Raw genomic sequence first — 21,785 nt, 5'->3', positions numbered from 1 at the left:
AAGGGAGATGACTGATAAGTAAAGTGTTTTCCTCTCCCCTTGGAGCCCTCTTCTGCCATCTGACCCCAGGCTTGCATTTGCCTGGGTAAGGGACAAAGGGAGCAAATAGGGGGAAAGACTGAGGAAAGTGGCAGATTCCCCCTGCCCTAGTTCCCTTCTACTTGCCTCTTGCCCCATTCATGACGTGTGTTCACTCTTCTCTTCTTGTAAGAAAATCAGTCAGCCCAATCTTTGGATGAGCTGAGTGACAGCAGAGGAGCAAGAAGTGATGGGGGTAAGAAAGCACTGCCCAAACAAATCCATTTCCTTTCCCATCCATGCCTTTCTTTCTCCACTGAGGGTAGACACAGCTTAAGAGCATAAGCCTTGCTGAAAAGACCACAGAGTCCAGAATTCTGTTTGTAACAGTGGTCAATCAGATGCTTCTGGGAACCTTACAAACAAGACATGAAGACAACAGCCTTCACTGTTGGTTGAGCCTAAGGTCTGGTATATGGAGGTGTACCACCTCTTAACGTGTTTAGCTATCAGTTGATATCCCTATTGTCTATAAGTTTATCTAACCAATGGGTTGGTGTCATAGTGCCTGTGGATGCCAACATGACCAAAAACACCTTCTGCTGATGTCCACAGGGTCCCATCCTGCCTGTTGAAATTAGGCTTGAAAGCATTATTCATCAAATAAAATGTTTATTTAAGCTTAACTGCATTCCCTCTAATACTTTGAAGCCCCAAACCAGGACACCATCGTCCCATTATTTTATTATATTTTTTGCAAGAGTACAGCAGCCAATTTGATTGCTCTGATCTCATGCCATGGTCCCCCTCCCCAAAAGTGTATTTTTCCTAGCGGGAAATCACCCTGTGAAATCGTGAGATCATGGCAACCAAAATGGCCACCATGTTCTTGTGATAAGATACGGGATGTCCCAGTTTTTCCGGGACACTTATGGGGTATGTAATCGCAGTGGGAGCAATTTCAGTGGGGCTGCTGCATGGGAGGACAGAGTGGTGCCATGAGCAGTTTTCTGGTTTGCAAACATGCCCACAGACCCAAAAAGGTTGGCAACCTGTCATTTATCCATTTGGAACACAAGGATAACCTTGCTGGATTGGGTGAATTGCTCATCTAGTCCACCATCCTGTCCTGTGAGAATCATGCAAGGTTATTTTTGTAACTATTGTTTCAATGTTTTGTTTCATGTTACTTTATGGCTGAAAAGAGCAAGCTCAAAATATTTAAAATAAATGATTTTTATTTTATTTCATGCTGGTTCAGATTTTCAAGATACCAAACTATGGTTTGATTTTTACATCTCAGCTGGGCCAAAGTGTGTTTAAACCTCTCCCTTGCGGGGGGGGGGCATGGAGGGAGGGAGTGGTGGATTTTATCAAAAACTGACTGCCAACACTGCGCCATCTTGAAACACATAATGCTGCTCTTAGTTACTGGCACTATCAGGCTGTAAATTCAAACTGTTCCCCATTCCCTACTCAATACACTGCATTTTGTTTTTAGATTTGTGTGCGCTGCAGGAAACTCGTAACATAAACTGCTTACTATTGTCCATACAGCACAAAAATAAAAGCACAAAAACCACAAGGGACATATGGTGAAGCCATTATGCTTTTGCAAACAGCCACCGCTACCCACTGCATTAAAGATTGTTATATACATCGGCATATAGTTTAGAAATGGAGTCTTTCAATTAAAGAAATGAAAAAGGAAACATTCTTGTTAGAACGATGCATCCTACAAAACATCTGCTACTTTTTGGGATCCATATGTGCTGAGTTATTATCCTTACAGGAAATATGTTAGACTGCAGCCTACACATACACACGCCCTAGGTAACTTTGTTAGTCTATAAGAAAATAATAATAATCTAGGACTCAGTCAAAAAATTTTAAAAAAAGAATTGCCCAACACACTGTTGAAAATGTTATTTTTTTAAAAGCATCTCTAGGAGAGCTGGATTTATGTCCTCCCCTAGAGATTAGTCTCCCCAGCTTTGCCATCCATGAATTCTGGGCACCACTGTGAACCATGTTTTAATACTGTTAGTCATATTGTAATGTTTCTGAAGGAAGCAGTAGACTTGGCCCCTGGTCCTTCCAGCTCTCCTTTCTTAGCTCATTGCCCGTTTCATCTATTAATATGTAGTAACAATAGATTTTCATTCAACTAAAATTTCTTGGAACTTTCTGAGGAGTGTTGGAGAATTTCAATCTCTCCCCCTGACCCCTGAGCAAGATCTGCCTGCACCATCCCTAAATAATATGGTGAATAATGGGAGGCCATTTTTATTCATACTGTCACCCCTCCCAACCCCCCAACCCCCCGCTGCACAAAGCCATTAAGGCTAGTACCATATTAGGACCAACAAAACAATCACAAATAGTAAGCAAGTTTTTGAAGACTACAGAATTCATCAGGATGGATTTATATATATCTTAAAAATTGGGGGGGGGGAGGAAGGAAAAGAATAAACACTGGGCAAGTTGTTGAAGCCTCAAAGAGTTGTCTCTAATGTAGCTGTTCTGCTAGCACAGATTTCTGCTTATTTATTTAAATTTCTGCTTCTGCAACGGAACTTTCCCCTACTCTTCCATGCACACACACCCCATATTCTCCATAGGCCTGGAAGACCCTTCAGAGCAGATTTTGAGGCTGTGCAGGAAGACAAAAGGAAGGGGAAGCCCAACAGAATCCTGAACGCACAGTGTTGGAGACAACCCATAGTGTATAGTTTGCAAAAGTTTGAAGATGTAATGTGAAAAGTATCAGAAAGATTAACAGTACAGTCATATACATGTTCACTCAGAATTCCGTTTCATTGACTTTCCATTGAGCATAACTCCACACTCAACTACCTTGAACCTGGTGGGACTCATTTTTGAATATACATATATAAGATTACACCATTAACTAGATTAGACAGATTTTGTGTTCTGCTTAGCACTGCAAGGACAAGAAACAATAACTATTCCACCATTTTTGAAAATATAAAACCTAACACTTACTGAGAGTTAATCTTCTTCCTTCCCCAGTAAGTACAAAACAAAATGTCATTTGATGTGGGGTAGTGTCACCTTTTGAGGGTGAGAAGCTCAACTTGGGCCTCCATCGTAGATATTTAAATGCACAGGGTGGATTACAGCTGCTATCCTTGGGCTCACAGAGGGTCTTCTGATTCAACAGAAGCATCTGCTATTGTAAGGGGGAGGGGATTTTTTTTTTGTCAGTTCACCCTCCCTCTGCAATTCCCAGTCCCCCATCCCCAAATCAGCTCCAGAGAGTCGGAAAGGGACCCTCCACAACAGTGCAGAAGGTAGCTTTGGGGGATTACAGAAAAAAGGGAGAAATTATCTGTCAGGGCTGCCTCAGGTCTCAGCTCACAAAAGACCAACGCCAAGTTCTTCTTATATACAAGGATGTTTATTGCAGTTCATTATTGGTTCCACAACTGAGGCGTGCAGCCCCACGTCTTTTGCCTTAGACCGTTGAAGTCCCTTCTGAGTCGGTCCCTCCCCTACACCAGCTTAAGATGCTTGCTTTGCTCCACCTCCTCCTGTCTTTCCTTTTCCGCAGGGTCTTTCTGCCCGCTGGAGTTCCGCCCCCCTGGATTCCTCTGACGCTGAATCTCCCGATGGCTCCCCCTCCCTCCTGCGGGCTTTGGGACCTGGCTCCTCCCCCGGGCTCTCCGTTTCCCCGCGCGCTTGCACATTTGAACTTGGCGCGCGCGCCCAGCCTCCAACCTTTCTCCTGACGGTTACGTCACTCCTCTCACTGCTCCCCTCCCCTTCCGGAAGAGTCGCTTGTTCTGACCTCTCCTCTGTTCCAGCCAACAGAGCTGCTTCTCCTGACACACTGGAACTCCCCCCCCCCCTCGCTACGCTCTGGAGGGGAAGCCGGCTTTGATCTCCAGCTGCTGCTTCGGGATTCCTTGTTGGCTCTTTCCCCCTGATGAGTCCCCCCTGGGGCTCCTCTCCCCCTGGCTACAGGTGCCCCCTCCTGGGAATCCCCTGATTCGCTGGAAAAGCTCATGGAGTCCCTTGGGCCACAGTCCTCCTCCTCCTCGCTGTCCTCGGACTCTGCCCAATGGTCCTCCCTCTCCTGCCTCCCATGTGCCTCTGCCCCTGAACCCCTGACATTATCAAAATGGCCTCCCCTCCTCTTCTGCTATAGCAGAGATCTCCGGATCCAAAGTCCCTCTACATGCAAAACTGTACCAATTGGATTCCACCCATAAGGACAGCAAAGATTCTGGTGTTGTTGTTTTTTGTTTTGCTGCAAACTTTTAGCAATAAAGGACCTTAGGCATATTGCAATAGGGTGGCAATGCGGACAGAAAGTGTAATCTCACACATGAATTGCTAATGTCAGGAACTGATGCAATGTAAATATAAGGCAATCCCATAGGGGAATGATGCAAGCTGAAATCAATGTGTTGTCATTGCTCTGTAGAATTAAAAATACTGTTGTACTCATGAATAATGCAGATGCTGACATGTTCTTGCTGTGCAGAACAATTTAGATGTGAGAAGTCTTCAGATACAAAGGACTGTGAAAGTTGTGCTAGTATTAAAAAGCCATTATTTAGATTAACAACCTGTACAGTCAAATACTCCAAATGGTGACAAGCATCAAAGTGCAGGAGAAATTTCTACACAAAACTCCTCTTGTTACAGCCAAAACCTCTTCTTCTTTTTTGCAGAATGAGACAAGTGGGTAATACTTGCTGCCTACAGAATTTCTCACGCAAAACTAATTGGGGATTGATTTGTAAACAGGAACATAGCCAATATGCATATAGTCCTGCTTGAATCCCTGATGATTAGACCAGCAGCTTTTTTGAACTTCAGAAGAGATGAATCAGGGATGGGGAATGTTTTCGGCCCAACAAGCAAGATACCTAACTGTCCCCACCCCTTCAGGTCAATATTTACAGGTGTGTTTATCTGCTAAAAATGGGCCATAAGTGGATCAGTTTGAGAATTTCCTTTGGGGGGGGGGTACATTCCCCTACTAGCTATTGTTTATGCATGGGGAAATGGAGTTTGTAATCTATTTATAAAGATCCTGGATTAGCTGTCAGTGTCCAGGTGAGCAGGGCAGAAGAATATAATCAATAGTGCAGACAGGGGGAATCATTAATGACATATGAGGAAGCATCCTCCCCCAATCCCTGGGCATGTAAGCTGGCACATTATTACTCCACAGCCAAGAACTTGCTAAAGTGAGCCTTGGGTAAATTATACCCCAGCTTATGTACCTGGGCCCTGCTGTCCAGAATTTTCCATGATGTGCAGGCCAGTCCCCAAGGAAAGCCTAAGCCTCCAGCTCAGAGATGGCTCACAGATGCAGAGACCACTTTGAGTCTATTTCCCACTAGGAAGGGTAGAGAAAACCTGCCCTGACCAAAGGCAGGAACAGGGTTTTCTGGTACCTGCTGTTATGTACTGAAGTTCTCACCCTGGGCCAGCAGGGGGATACTGTAGATAGTTATGCAAATAAGGGATCGAAAGTGACGTTCAGTGATTGGATAGTTTTAGAAAATTGTTACAGTTACATTGTACTGGAGCAGGCTGACTGAACCCTTCAGTTCAGTTCTGTCCTGGCCTGTGAATAAACAAGAGCTGTTTGAAGAATCGCTATGTCGTCTGATATGTTCACCCACAACTTAACACCTGCCCCCAGTAAAGCAGTGTTTTGCTTTTGGGGGAAATGCTGGATGTCTATTAGGTACATCTCTAACAGGGGGCATATGCATTTTGAATCTCTCTGATGAAGAATGCCAGCTACAAGCTACAAACAACTGCAGGTACAAGTGAGCCATACAGCACTACAAGCAACAAATAAATTCTGGTGGGGGAGATGCTTGCTTGCTTTACTTACAGAGCAATTTGCTACTGTGCTACCAGTGGGTTGCCTCATTTTCAAGGATCTGCTGACAATTCAGCAAGGAAAGGTGCTATCAGATCACCTGCAATTGTGCCCATGAGTGTGGCAACTTGTGCTTGTGCCAAAATAGCAATCCTTCAGATATGTGTGGGGCCAGAGGCCACCTTGTTATGAGATGGTGACAATAGTTTCCCAGTAGAATAAAAAAGCTTGGTCCTATCTCAAATTAAGCAAGAACCAGTTTGAACTCCACTAGCACTGCCTAAAAAATGCAGAACACTTCCACTGAGAGGATACACACACACACAGAGAGAGAGATTTAAAATATGAGCCTGTACTCTTGGGAAAATCAGGTTTGAGACTGATGACAGCAGTCACTCAGAATGAACTGCAAATGAAAAAGGGAAAGAATTCTAAATTTTGCACTGAGACATACATCTGGAGGAGATTCAGCCTGCAAGTAGATTTGAAACTCCAGGAAACTTGGGTGAGGACGGATTGACTCAGGGTGAGTCTGCTAGGTCTGATTAGTAGATGCTGGTTGCTAATTAAAAAAAGCATAGCCAATAACCAAACTGTCAAGTTAGTCTCTAATCTGCTATAGCAAACTTACATAATTCCAACAGCGTGCTAATCTAATTTCCTCCTATGTGTTATGATTACAAGCACTTTTATATTTGCACCAGGCGTCCTATTGGGAAGACCCAGTTTTCTGAGTGCATGTTCTGGAAGTTGGGCAATAGGGGCAGTACAGGATTCCTTTTGGTGTACCGACCTCCCCGCTGCGCCAAGGATTCCCTGCCCGAGCTGCTTCAGGTCGTGGCGGATGTTCTCCTGGAGACACCTAGCTTGGTCGTCCTAGGGGATTTTAACATCCATGCCGACACGACCTTACAAGGGGCCGCTCGGGACTTCGTGGAAAGCATGGCCTCCATGGGGCTGTCCCTGAATAAGTATGGCCCAACCCATAGCCGTGGACATGCCTTGGACCTGGTGTTTACCTCTATGGATGTTGGTGATCTGACACTAAGTAAAAGCGAAACGAAAGAAGTGCCATGGTCAGATCACTTCCTGGTGCAACTGGACTTCTCTGCGACCCATCCCCTCTGCAGGGAGGTGGGACCAATTCGGATGGTCCGCCCCCGCCACTTAATGGATCCGAATGGTTTCCAGAGAGTGGTAGGGGATGCTTTATCCCATGTTGATGGCCTTTCAGCTGATTCCCTGGTGGCCCGCTGGAATGTGGAGTTAACCAGGGCTATTGACTGTTTGGCTCCGAAGCGCCCTCTCCGATTGCATGGAGCCCGGACAGCCCCGTGGTTTTCCACGGATCTGAGGGCAATGAAACAATCGTTGAGACGGCTAGAGCGCCGGTGGCGGATAACTCATTCTGAATCTGACCGGACACAGGTTAGAGCTCAACGTCGAGCCTACCAAGTGGCGATAGCGACGGCGAAGAAGAATTTCTTCACCGCCTCTATTGCATCTGCAGAAAACAGCAGCAGGAGACTTTTTCAGGTGGTTCACAATTTAGCGGAACCACCTGCAACATCGGGGCCCAGTACGGGCCACATGTTCTCCTGCAATGATTTTGCAAAGTTTTTTGCAGATAAAATCGCTCAGATTCGGGAAGAAGTAGACTCCACCGTGGGAGCAGGGCCGGGGCGGGAGAGTGCAAGAGTTCTGTCTGGTCAAGTTGAGTGGGATCAATTCCAATATGTTACCTCCGAGGATGTGGACAGGCTGCTTGGACGAGTGAAACCAACCACCTGTCTCCTGGATCCTTGCCCATCCTGGCTAATAAAAGCAAGCCGGGAAGGGCTGGGCGATGGGCTTCGTGGGGTGGTGAATGCTTCCCTCCGTGAGGGAGCCTTCCCAGACCCGCTGAAAGAGGCGGTTATTAAACCGCTTCTTAAAAAACCATCTTTAGATGCGGCCACGATGGCCAACTATCGCCCAGTCTCAAATCTTCCATTCCTGGGCAAGGTGATTGAGCGAGCGGTTGCCGAACAACTCCAGGCACGCCTGGAAGAAGCGGACCATTTGGATCCCTTCCAGTCGGGATTCAGGCCTCATCATGGGACTGAAACTGCCTTGGTCGCACTGGTTGATGATCTCCGGCGGGCTAGGGACAAAGGTGAGAGCTGTTTCCTAGTTCTGCTGGATCTCTCAGCGGCGTTCGATACCATCGACCATAGCATCCTTCTGGACCGTCTTGAGGGGCTGGGAGCTGGGGGCACTGTTATACAGTGGTTCCGCTCCTTCCTCCTGGGCCGTGTTCAGAAAGTGGTGGTGGGGGATGAGTGTTCAGACCCCTGGGCTCTCACTTGTGGGGTGCCTCAGGGTTCTGTCCTCTCCCCCATGCTTTTCAACATCTACATGCGGCCGCTGGGAGAGATCATCAGGAGGTTTGGGCTGGGTGTTCATCAGTATGCGGATGATACCCAGCTCTACCTCTCTTTTAAATCAGAACCAGTGAAGGCGGTGAAGGTCCTGTGTGAGTGTCTGGAGGCGGTTGGAGGATGGATGGCGGCTAACAGATTGAGGTTGAATCCTGACAAGACAGGAACACCCTTCCAGCAGATGTCAAGGCGATAAACAACTACCTGACATTCAGGAGACATCTTAAGGCAGCCCTGTTCAGGGAAGTTTTTAATGTGTGATATTTTATTGTATTTTTGGTTTTTATGGAAGCCGCCCAGAGTGGCTGGGGAGGCCCAGCCAGATGGGCGGGGTATAAATAATAAATTATTATTATTATTATTATTATTATTATTGCATGCATACATACAGTTGATGCTTAATTAGTTATCTAAATGGTCAATTATCAATTATTTATTTGAAACTCCCTAACCACTTGACAACGCTGTCATAAAGATGGGTGCACAAACCATCACATCAGTGTTTTATGCCTAAGTATTAGATACTGTGTGGATATTTTTGTACAAATGTCTTTCACAAGTACATAGCAGTGGTGTTTCTGTTCCAAATACTGGGGATGATTCAGAGTACTAAAATAAGAATCCATAACATTAACTTCCATCCCCCCACCACACCTGACAATAGCTCCACAACCCAGATCCTTCTGAGCTGAATGTTAAGATCAAGGCTGGATGCCCTGATATTTTAGGTGGGTTTGGATCACATTGCTAGCAAAATCTTAGCCTTGTGTTATCTATTCATGCCTTGCTTCATTTAAAACTTTCAAGATTATGTATGTCCAACATCACCAAGAAGCATGGAAATTCCAGGGCTCGGTTTTCTTTGGAAGGAGGGATCACTTAAAGTGTTTTGTGCTATTTGACTTCATTTACAAATAGGCAAGATGAACATAGGTGGAGGGACAGCTGGATTCCTACAAACAGCAAATTTCATTGCATCACATCAGATCCCTTGAGTAGACACATACCGACACAGATTTACTGTTTTTGGTGTTTGCTAAAAACATTTTTGTTTAGGCAAGCCTACTCAGATATATAAAGTGGACATGTATTTTAATATGTAATTTTATTTTATGATGTATATTTTAAAATACTGGTTTTATTTATATTTTGAATTTTTTTAAGGTCAACTTATTTTTAACTTCTGAGTTTTCTCAATGATTTTAATGTACATTTCATATTTAAAATAAAGAGAGTTAGTGCTGTGTCAAACCCCACTGCCCACTTTAGCAAAAGTCTTTGCATCCTATGAAGGAGGCATCACTTATTCTGCCGCTTTTGCAGATATGAGTGAAACTTCCATGAACATTTGGGACAGAGGTGTGAACAATGTGCCAGCACAGGATGAATTTCGTTTTTTGAAGATGTTAGTAAAAAGAGTACTCAGTCACCTTCCACTTTTAGTATGGTAAGTGGACACCACCACCTCACCCTGCAGTGTTTGCTAAAATTATTTCACTCTCACCTCAGCCTCTTTGAAGGCCACTTTAATCTGCTCACCCTCAACCTCCTAAACTTGTGACCACCAAACAGAAAACAACCTGTCATGTGGCCTGGTGGATGACTGGCACCCCCACGCCCATTTCTTCCCCAGCCAGAGGTTCATTCAGTTCTGGTGGGCTGCCAGAGATTGCTAGCTGGCTATGTTTGGCCTAGTATACTGCAAGTCTTCCCTATGGCTTTTGATTACCTGTTCTGCACCATGCTCATGGCCATCCAGTCCAAGGGATAGACATTTTTTCCAATGAGATCTTTGAACATTATGAAGGTTTCCATCAAAAAGTCCTAGGAGGAGGAAAATGTCACTGTGGATTATACCGTTTACACTAAAACAATAACAAACTTCTGAAAAACAGACAGTGATATCTTGCTCCCACATGCTCAAGTTATCATCAGTTATCCCAAAGGCTCTAAAATGAGGTACCTGTCTAGCAATAAAATGCAGCAATGAACAGACATCATAAAACAAAATCAGTGCTAGTATTCTGCTCTTAAGAGACAATTTTCATGACACTAGTATAGAAGTATAAATACAAATGACTAAAACAGAGAATGTCACAGTTGAACATATTCCTCTCAATTTACACCAAGTTCATAAGCAACCAGTTGAAAATATGTAAACCTACGTTAGCTCATAGTGGTCCATCCACATTATTTCCTATACTTCACCTAAAACATACAGACTGAGACCCTGAAGACATCACATTTGTGTAAACTAATATATACTTCATATCCAAAATAAAAAAAATCCTTCCTGTAGCACCTTCCTGCAGCAGATATCTGAAGAAGTGTGCATGCACACGAAAGCTTATACCAAGAACTAACTTAGTTGGTCTTTAAGGTGGTACAGGAAGGATTTTTTTTATTTTTACTATGGCAGACCAACAAGGCTACCTATCTGTATACTTCATATCCGTTACTGTTATAAATTTTTTTAAAAAAAGCCTGGACATCAATATATTTCTGATCTCCCACCCAAAGATTTAAAATACAGCAGAACCCAGCTGATATTTTAAAGATGAATCTAATTAGGATATAGATTCAAAGATATATGTCTAGCAGCAGCTATCTCTGTCTGGTACTAGCATTCAGAGGCTATGGTCAAGGGAATGAGCAAGAACATGGCAAACCTGAGTCAAGACAAGATGGCAGTAAAACTGGAAAGAAATGGCACTGGAAGGAGTAACTGCCAGTGATTGATGAAGTCTTTGTAATCCTATCTGATTAGAAAGTACTTTGCAACAACAACATGGGACTTTTTAAGATGCAGAATTGTTACAAGTGCTATCTTCAGACTCTGGCTAATATGAATGTCCTTCCCTGTCCTAGATGAGTCAGACTTCAATATATTTAACTGTGCTTCTATAACTGGATTACTGGAAAACTCTTTACATGATGCTGCCCTTGAAGCTAACTTGGAAGCTTTGGCTGATACAGAGAATGCTGCTCTACAATTGCTAACAAGTACTGGGATGCTATTCTCTCAGGTGATGTGAAGTGGTAATAGATTCAGACTCTGAATCTATAAGAAGAGCTTTCTGGATCAGGCCAGTGGCCCATCTAGTCCAGCATCCTAACCTCACAGTGGCCAACCAGATGCCCATGGGAAATCTGCAAGCAGGACCTGAGCCCCAGAGCATTCTCCCCTCCTGCTGTTTCCAGCAGCTGGTATTCAGAAGCATTGCTGCATCTGACTACTGATAGCTTTATCTAATTTGGTAGCCATCACTGCCTCTTGTGTGAGCGAATTCCATAGTTTAATTACCCACTGTGTGAAGAAGTACTTCCAAGAAAGACTGGAAAACAGTGCCCATCCCAGTCTGGCTGTCTAGAAGGCTACAATAGTTGATCATAATATGAGAGGTCCAGCAGGAAATATTTATTGATTCGTTATGTATTCTTACCTTTTTAACCCACATTTCCTTTGTCATGGAACCCAAGGCAGTATACATGTGGTTCCTAGCAGTCACTAATCCAGAAGGTCAAGACGTGCTTCAGCAAAGTATGCCTTCTTAGCCTATTTGTCCCGGCACCGATCATCCACTACGGTGACCAAGTCTCAAACAAAACCTGTAGTTGCATCAATGCTACGTGTTCAAGCAGCTTGCCCAATAATAACAAATTGGAGGCTAGCCAGAAACTATCCAATAAGATTGGGTGTCATGACAGCTTTTCAGTAAAGACCTTACAGAACCCTTAATTTATGTTCCAATGCAATATGAACTCCCACTTCCTTTAAATAAAATGAATTCCCCTTTAATTGCAAGTTGTTGTCTTGATTCTTCCCTTGATCTGCTCAGTCATATGATTTTATACTGATAAAAAGATTGTTTTGGTTTTCCTTTCATAAGGAAATGAAGACTTTTCTGGCAGTAAGTGTGGTGACAGCTATTACTATTTTTTCTTCTTCAGTTTTTTACAAAAATGTTTTTGATAGGAAACTGGTGGAGGTACAAGGTTAAAATGTGCAAAGGGGGAAAACTCACTTGCCCTCCTACCCACGATTACTTACCACTAGCTCTGAGCTTGTTCGAAAAGTTTCAATATATGAGGCATAATGTTGGTCATCCATTTGGTTCAAGATTGCTGTCATGCAAGCCACAAAATGACTCTACAAGGGAAAGAGAAAGAGCTTAGCAATACTGATAAGCACATTTAGGTTGAGCTGCATGAAGAAGCAGAAGAATACATTTATATTATGTGGCGCCAAAATGTACTTAAAATGTTTAGGAAGTTAGACATATAAAATCATAGTTGATCATAAATCTGATGGCAGGCAAGGGAAGAAGTGCTTCTGATTATGCTGCATAAGTGGCAATTTACAAAGATCTCTGCCACTTGGAATGAGTTGTCTTCTTGAAAAACTAGGGGTGTTTGACTACAGACACATATCTATCAGCCAAAACCGATAAATTTAACATTGTCTTAAAATCCCTTAAATAGATTAAAATTATTGAGAATTTTGTAGAGCAATAATTATAGGAAGGAAAGACTATTTCCCCAGAGAAAAATCCCTATTTATGTTATTCCTTTAGATGCATTTTCTTTTTGAATTGTCGATTGGGTAACACGGACGCTAAGTTGGCAGGCAAAAAACCCAGGCAACACCAAAAATAAAAGAAAGTAATTTTAAGTTTTGCTGTGCAGAAAACCTGGTGGAAAACCATTGATAGCCATTTTGGAAAATTAAGTCAGATGTAGTGGGGGCGTGGGACTCTGATAGATTCTATGAATTTTCTGTATGTCAACTATTATGGAGGTATTTTCCAAACTCCCAAAGTATATGGCTTGTATTCCTGATACATCCTGTGTGACATCCTTATTACACTAATTATGCCTCATATGTGTATTTTGGCTTTTTAAAAGAATCCTTTGAACTACAGTCCTAAGCACATTTAACTTTCAGGTTAGCCGAACTGAAATCAAGACTTCTTACTTTTCTAATTAATGCGTTTAGAACTGTCCAAAAGCATTATTAGAAACTCCAGGTTTCTTCCAGCTACATGTGGCTATAGGGATGGAGGGGGAAATCAAATCAGTATGCATTTAAGGCCAAATTTATCTAATTTTCTCTTTCTGAAACTATATGTGAACCAAAATACAGCTATCCTTCAAAATTCACAATTATCTGAATTTTTCAATGCAGTTATCCAACCAATATTCAGAAAAGTGCATATATCATTACCATTATATTAGGCGTAAGAGTGCATAAGAATGAAAATAGCTTACAAAAATGCACCACTTTAGGGTAACTTGCCTGCAAAAGAAGGTGCATGTTACTCATAACAACATATAAAAATGTATTTCTCAGGAGAAAATTGCACTAAAATGCTGATGAATTTTAATGAGGATTTAAAAATAAATAAATCACAAATTGCTGCAAAATGTTGGGAACTGAAATTAAGATTGGGAAAATGAGAAACTTGGAGAACTGAAACTGCCAGCGCTTTTCATCCCTATATGGATACAAAATGCTATGAAAGTTTCTTGCTGCCATAATTTTTTTTTATAAAAAAAAACCAGCAGTTTGTTGATAATTCTGAATTGTTGCTAGGAAGCAATGCTTGTGCATGTGCACACACACAACCCAAAGTTGGATGTGTCAATCAATCAGATCGGATTCATATCAAACTTATTAGATCAGTTTGTTCGTGCTTCCAATGATTGTTCAAGCTTCTCGGTCAGAAGTTCATTTCACATACACAGCCACCCTGAGAAATCTGATTTCACTCTGTGATTTGTTTATGGTGACAAATTCAGCAAGGTCACACATCACTGTAAACTATCTGCAGTTTGACATACTCAACCATTTTGTCTACCACTTAAAGCAAGGAAAGAAGCCTCTTTAACTTCAGGTTACAGCCACTAGAGGTCTTTTTTACTTTCATATGGTAGCTTCTGTTCAGTTGGTGCTGCTTTTTTTTATTTATTCCTACGTGAGCAGACCCAGTACACTTCTGGCATATAAACAGTGAAAATTACAACATAAACGATTACTTATCCCTGCTTTTGGAGTAACATTTGTGCTACTCAGAGTTTTGGCTATCTGTAGGAGTCTAAAAGGAGATATTTCCAGCAGGTAATCACAGATCTTTCAGGTAAGGATTCGTGTGGCTTTTGTTACTGATCCTCTTCCTAATAGTAAATGCTTGTGTTTTGTTTTCTGTCTTGATGCTATGGTAGTTTACTTTTACGGGAGCAAATGTTCTGGAGAGCATGTGTATATGAAAAATGTCAGCTGCCTGCCCAGAACATCGTGCTAAAATTATAATTGCATTGAGACAAGCTTTGCTATCCAAATGTCCTGATTTTGATTTTGGGGGTGGAGGGTGGGGGATCAGAGCTAGTAGAAACCAGAAAGTATTCTATATGCAAGGATGCTGTGCAGTTTTGATCTCTTTAATAACATGTAAAATATGTTCTGAATGTCTCTCTTCATTCCCAAATGATTTTCAGTAACCTCTTGTGGCGTAAGCAGCATCACTAATAGCCTTTAGGCAGAGGTACCTTGCAACTGAATCAAAATGATTTTAGAAATGTTAATCTAACTTTTAAAAATGCAGCTAGCTATGGATTGTAGCATTATATGTTCACTGTAGCCCTGCATGTGTGCATAGACTTATCAACTGCAAATGGGAACAGTGTGAACTAACAGATGACATGCTTTGTTTTATGAAAACATTTCTGCTACCAGTGGGCTAAATTTATGGTTCTGCTACTTGAATCAGTCATCAATGGGTACTACAGATGGGACAGATTCTAGTAAGGTTGCTGCTGAAAAGTCTTACTTTATCATGCCATGCCTGTACAGTAACTTTATAATCAACCGACCCTCAATTTGTTTCCCTGTTTGAGAGATTCTTAATATTACAATTAACCATCTCCCATTTAGTTCTGAAATCTACCCCTAATCATCTGAAAAGCATCCAATCAAGGAACTGCATGAGCCCAGATTTCCAGGTATAAAGGCTTGTTTCCAAGTTACCCAGAATCTCTGAAATATATTTTCCAAAACATCAAAACTTGAGCATGCTTCAGGACTGCACAATTCAAACAGCGAAACTAGGAAGTAGATGTAAGCAAATCTACCTTGTGCAAGAACAACAGACTCAAGATTGGGCTCATTGGATGCTTTTGTACACTATAGTAAACTGCCCCCTCCCTTACCAGAGAACCCTTTTCTTTTTGTCATCAATGCTTATAACTGAAGATAAAGGCACTTTGTGCAAACACAGCCAATAACCAATTGTGATGTGCACCATGTTGTGTTTTTAGACAGAGAAATGAGACTGTTGATACCAATAAGCGTAATGAATAAATAACTAGGAGCCAAGGCAATGAAGTTGTTCAAGTGGAATCCTGACATGTCATTTCAGCTACACTTAGCCTTGTTAAAAATGTGTCTAATGATGAATCACTGCGCTGATATGCATGATTGAAACTAGGTCAAACATGTGTAAAAATAAGTGTAATCACAGCAAACACTTGACTGATGAGGGAGCACTTAACAGAATGTTAAGAGGAATAAGTCTGTTTGGAAGACACAATGCTATTTCCAATAGAAGCAATCAATAATGTGCATAAATTTCATGGCTGCGTGCACAGCAATGTCTCACCATCTGACTGTGACCATAAACTCTAAGCAAAACAACATCCATTAAGGAAATTGGCTGACAATATTTGAAAAAATGAAATACAGACACTTTTTAGCCTGGTGAGGAAATAATGACAAGGTGGGTGTTACTGAATTTATATCTATTAGCACAATAAAAAAGATGAAACTAGATGTCAAAGGAAAATGAGATACTCTCCTAGTAAATGTTGAAAGTCCTCTGACAGCAAAGGAATTATGATAAAATGATTCATTAGACTCTGAAAAAATGTAATAAAGAACTGAGTGGCCTTAATGCATAATACTGTGAAGCGTTGGCTACAGAAATGTAATATTGTACTGTGTAGAATTTAAAATAAAATAAATAGAAGTGACAACTTATCCTTATCAGAAGGAGGAACATACCTTGGTAAACTATACAAATAGATGGCTAAATTAATATATCATGATCCCTAAGAGTTTGACATGTAATTTTGATAGATTGGCAGGGGGGCAGGGAGGGAAAATACCACAGGGCTCCACAAAAAGAGATGGCAAACTTCAGCACCTAGCAACCAAAATCTCATCATACTTTACAACACCAGATGGTGACAGGTTGCCGTAGTAACTTCAAACAACATAGGAAAGCCACATAAATAAAAGAAAAGCTCTAAAAGAAGCAGGAGGAGTCAGGACACTATGACTAATAAAGCTATTTGTCAACACTGCTCTACCATGGTTAACCTTTGGTGCCCTTAGCAGACATTTGTGATCATAGTAGTGTGTGGATGGCTTCCCAAACACCCTCAACACATGACACCCTATTAGCAAAAGGGAGGTGTAAGTGTCCTACTTTCCCAACAGTGGAGTAGCTATGGCGGGGGAGGGGCTGAATAAGCAAAGCAGTAGCTTCAGAGATCAGTGAACCGCAAGTAGAACTGCCTGTGCTGACATAGGAAGTTTCATGTCTGGGATCCCCCACCCCCGGGCATGTGTGTAAGAGATTGACTTGTGCAAAATTGGCAGAAAGTGCACACTAGAACACATCACATATATAATATGAACCAGTAATCGTAAAAGCTTCTTTGTTGAGACAGCAGGAGGTCCACAGTCAGCAACTTTTGGCTTTTGCCGTTGTGCTTAATGAAAACTTCCGTGCAGCCATTAATGTTATTTCTATAGTAAAATCAGCATACACAGTGCTTTATAGAGTAACAATCAAAAGACAGATCCCTGATTCCATAATTTAGAATTTATCATGTATGGTCACTGCAGAACTATAAAAAGGCCACTAAGAATGTCAGGGGGTGGTGCTGTGGGTTAAACCACAGAGCCTAGGGCTTGCTGATCAGAAGGTTGGCGGTTTGAATCCCCTTGATGGGGTGAGCTCCTGTTGCTCAGTCCCTGCTCCTGTCAACCTAGCAGTTCAAAAGCACCTCAAAGTGCAAATAGATAAATAGGTACCGCTCTGGCAGGAAGGTAAACGGTGTTTCCATGCGCAGCTCTGGTTCGCCAGAAGCAGCTTAGTCATGCTAGCCACATGACCCAGAAGATGTCTGCAGACAAACGCCGGCTCCCTTGACCAGTAATGCGAGATGAGCGCCGCAACCCCAGAGTCATCCATGACTGGACTTAATGGTCAAGGGTCCCTTTACCTTTTAAGAATGTCAGAGGTTTGGAGTAAAAAATGAAGAAAAGGAGGCAAGCACATTTCCCCCAACTGATCATATACTTATGCATAAAAGCTTATGTTTGTGTCTGCAGGAAAAATGTGAAATGAATCTGGAATAGCAGTTTTGTTAATTAGACAGCATAGTTTTGAAATAAAAATAATAGGCTTTTTCCACAACTGCAGTGTAATCCTATACACGTATATGAAGAAGTAGCCAGATAAGTAGGTACAGGACTGAAGACTAAGTTAGTTGTACTTAATCAATACAATTATGTTAATCAGTTATTTTGACAGGAACTAAATACAGCTTACGGAATCTGGCTCCAATCCATTGAAAACAATATGATCTCTTCCTTCATGCCAAAAAAGCCAATAATATTTGTGTAATACAAATGTTGGCAATCCGCTATTGTACACCAATTTTGATTGTGTTCACTAAATGTAACTAGAATGTGGAAACTCAGCCATCTTCTTCATGTTTGTCACAGCTTACTGGCGTACATTCCACAATAATCAACTCCATCACCTTCGAGATCTTTTCTTTCATGCGCGTATGCTTCATGTCTTATAGTTCACTAGAGCTGTCTTCTTGTCTTTCATAGGTGACTGGAGTGTAGGCCATGCCGCCCCATCTGCACATCTTACTGACAGCTTCATGTTTTAGATTGAAAAAATGAGGTCTGCTGCCTTGGCCCACTATTTGCTTTACATTCTAGGAACATTAGGCTTAGCAGAATTTAAGAGGATAGATAGAAATCTACCTGCTGGACTTATTTATGGGGAAACCTAAGATATATAATTTTGAATGAACATGAGAAGGGAGTCGTAGCAGCTGGTGTTCTGCAGTTTAAAAAGGCTGCTATGGGTTATAAAATTAGGATGCTTTTCTTCCATGCTGTATCACCCTAGTAACCAAAATATTAATGCAAGCAATTCCCCTAATGTTGTTACACTAATCTGAGCCCAAATCACTGTTGGGGGCATTTTCTCCAGTTTTTAATAATAAACTGTATTCCCCATGATCTTTGCATGCTTACTTCTGTCCCCATGTGCTTTCTTAGATGAAAATTTTTCAGTAAAGAAATATGAGTGTAGCTATTCATTCAGCCATGTTCTTAGTTGCACTGTGCTACATGAAGCTGAATAGATAATTCACTTGTTACATGCTATAGTGTAGCTTGATTTTCATGCATTGTGCAGACAACTGCATACTCACAATTTGCGAGCATTCAGAGGAGTCACTGATGTTACAAAATACAGTGGTACCTTGGTTTGCAAACTTAATCCGTTTCGGAATTCCGTTCCAAAACCAAAGCATTCCAAAACCAAGGCATGCTTTCCCATAGAAAGTAATGCAAAATGGATTAATCTGTTCCAGACTTTTAAAAACAACCCCTTAAATAGCAATTTAACATGAATTTTACTATCTAACAAGACCATTGGTCCATAAAATGAAAGCAATAAACAATGTACTGCAGTCACACAATCAAGCAATCAGTAGCTGAACTGGGTTCCACACAGTCACAAAAACAAAATGAAAAAATCCGCAAAAACAAAAACGCAAAATAAATAGCAAAAACAGGCAGACCTCAGCGTAACACTCAAATCGGAAGCAAACACTCAAAGTGGAGCACGTCCAGCTTCCAAAAAAAGTTTGCAAACCAGAATACTTACTTACAAATTTGCAGTGTTTGGATTCCAATTGTTTGAATACCAAGGTGTTTGAGAACCAAAGTACCACTGTAGTGAAATTTAAGAGGTGTTTTCACATGGAGCCAGTCAGCTAGACTTGGACACGGTGATGTGTTGATCTTAGAGTTAGCATGTGTATCTATGGCATTAGTAGACATGCAAATAAACTTTTTTTAACATTATGATTTGATGGATCTGCAAAGGTACAGCTGCTGTTAAAAATGGGAAGCAGCAATTAGATCAGAAAAGGAACATGTGGCCCTCCAGATGTTATTGGACTCTTAATTTCCTTCAACCCCAGCAAGCATGGCCAATGGTCAGGGATGATGGAAGCTGTAGTCCCAAGAAATCTAGAGTGCCACAGATTCTCCTTCCTTGCAGTAGATCCTCTAGTTGGTCCTATTCAACAGAAGGTTGTCACCCGCAATACCGAATTTATTGCTGTAAGCTGCAAGAATCAAGAGGATCAAGGCAGGAAACTAGTTTTGATTTGATAACTTGAAGGAGGGTTGGCAATTTCTTGGCTTCAGCATGACCTGCACCCTATTTAAACAATGATTATTTTATCTTGTGACACATTGTTTCAAGACACCTAAGGCTGACATAAATTCAACATGTGCTGAAATCAGGTTGTTATTGTAGGGTTTTTTTGTGCTTATTGACTGCCACCCTTCCCATGAGGTGAGGTGAAGTAGCTGGCACTGGTGGAAAAATGGTTCTGGCACCAGCACCCCTTAGAACTCGTTTTTACTGCCAATTTGTGTCGCTGCTGCAAAACCTATGTAAGGGATGTGATGGCAAGGCAGGGCAGCACTTCTCATTTCACCTCAAGCAGCAAAATGGGACATGTTGCCCCTGGTCCATCCTGAGTTCAGCAAGGGATGTCTGGTGATTTTAATCTTTGTAAATTCCTGTACTAAACCTGACCGGCACTTCTAGGGGCAGGTCACAAATTAGCTTTACATATCTGTGACACAGGATAATGTTGTGACAGACTTGTATGCATGACTGTATCATTTTTAGAGACAATCGTCATCTAAATGCATATTAGAACACATATTTATAAAATTTATCACAAAATCAATGCATTATGAATTTAAGGTACAACAAAAAAAAAAAATCTGAGTTTTCCACCATGCTATTAAAAATTACTAGTCACATGGATGGTTTATAGAACTACTGGTACAAAGATTCACTGTTTCCCAGAAGTGAAATAGTACTATTAAGTCATATGCTGCCCAATTCTATCCATATTTATTCAAACGCAAGTCCAGGGTTGCCCCCCCCCCTTGCATGAGGTGAGCCCAGGCAGCCGCCTCAGGTGGTGGAAGCTCATGAGACAGCACCCCTGCCCATCCTGCCCCCTCTGCCCCCAGAAGAAAAGTGATGCTGGAAGTAGTGGTGGTTTCTGATCTCACCGAAATCTCATGCCTTCTGCAAGATCTTGCTGCTGCTGTAGATTCGCACACACTGCCACGCAACCCAGGTAAGGGAGGGTGGGGGTGACATGGCAGTGGCAGCAACACTTTACAGTTTTGCCTCAGGGAGTGAAATGGGATACACTGCCCCTGAGCAAGTCAAATCGATTTCAATGGATTTTACTTCCAACCACTTTTGCACATAATTATAGCCTAGCAGCACAATCTTAATCATGTCTACTTAGAAATAAGTCCTATTGAATTGAGTGGGGTTGCTTCTTAAACAACTAAAATATATATTTTTCTTGCTAGATGCTTGTTGTGTTTATAGTACAATATGTAATTAATCCCATCATTCATTTATTTGAAGTTTTGCTTATGAAGGGCTCTTTCCCTGCTGCAAATCTTCCTGTTTTTATTATAAACTTTCATGAGGCTCCAGAAAGAATCTGCTAGGAGTCATAGGAGAAGTGACTGTTAATAATAGTAAATATAACTTGTGTTTCTAATTCTTGTGCTAAGTGTGAAATAACTTGCTTCTTGGCATACTGCAAAACTCTACCCCAAACTAGATAAACTTTGCTAAAATGTAGTAACAAAATGAAACACAACATGAGCCTTTTTCAGGATCAAAGGTCACAAGAAATCCATAAATTTAAACTTCAATTTCCTGAGTTGTATCCACTCAAACTGGAAGTCATAACCTGTGCAAATGTAAAATCCAACTTGCTTTTTTACACACTTATTTTTGTGTTCACTTGCTATACTATCACTGTGAGTGTCAACAGGTGTAGTTCATTTAACAATGAGGATGAGGGGAAAATTTGGAAGGGGAAATGAAAAAAAAGGTAATGGAAAGCAGAATGGCAAACAGAAGCAGCATATATCCAAATGGAGTTACTTTCTCCCATAAAGAATTCCTTGTCATTCTGAGAAATGTTCAGCCATGTGGTGTGCTTTTCTGCAACATTGCCAGAACTACTGCAGAGTAACTGCTTAAGGTTTCAATCCTATAACCACTTACCTGAGAGAAAGCCCTGTTGAGTTCAGTGGGACTTACTTCTGA

General features: G+C 41.6%; 2 protein-coding genes across 9 annotated transcripts in view; one reads left to right on the top strand and one right to left on the bottom strand.

Moving 5' to 3' along the window:
* DOCK2 (dedicator of cytokinesis 2) overlaps nt 1–21,785 on the bottom strand; it is a 266,689-nt gene that overhangs the window by 84,289 nt on the left and 160,615 nt on the right. For all 5 annotated transcript variants that reach the window (XM_083481684.1, XM_083481685.1, XM_083481687.1 and 2 more), the window contains 2 exons: nt 12,359–12,457; nt 10,037–10,131 (listed from right to left, as the gene is read on the bottom strand). In XM_083481684.1, coding sequence (XP_083337810.1) covers nt 10,037–10,131; nt 12,359–12,457 — 194 coding nt within the window. The remainder of the gene's footprint in view (nt 1–10,036; nt 10,132–12,358; nt 12,458–21,785) is intronic.
* Nucleotides 14,216–21,785, top strand: part of INSYN2B (inhibitory synaptic factor family member 2B) — a 75,011-nt gene continuing 67,441 nt past the window's right edge. For all 4 annotated transcript variants that reach the window (XR_014520633.1, XR_014520634.1, XM_083482285.1 and 1 more), the window contains exon 1: nt 14,216–14,444. The gene's annotated coding sequence lies outside the window, so the exon portion shown is untranslated. The remainder of the gene's footprint in view (nt 14,445–21,785) is intronic.

This window comes from Podarcis liolepis, assembly GCF_965112155.1.
Source record: "Podarcis liolepis genome assembly, chromosome: 2".
Taxonomy (NCBI): Eukaryota; Metazoa; Chordata; class Lepidosauria; order Squamata; family Lacertidae; genus Podarcis; species Podarcis liolepis.
Note: the sequence above shows the minus strand (reverse complement) of the source record. Positions and strands in the feature narration are given on the sequence as shown.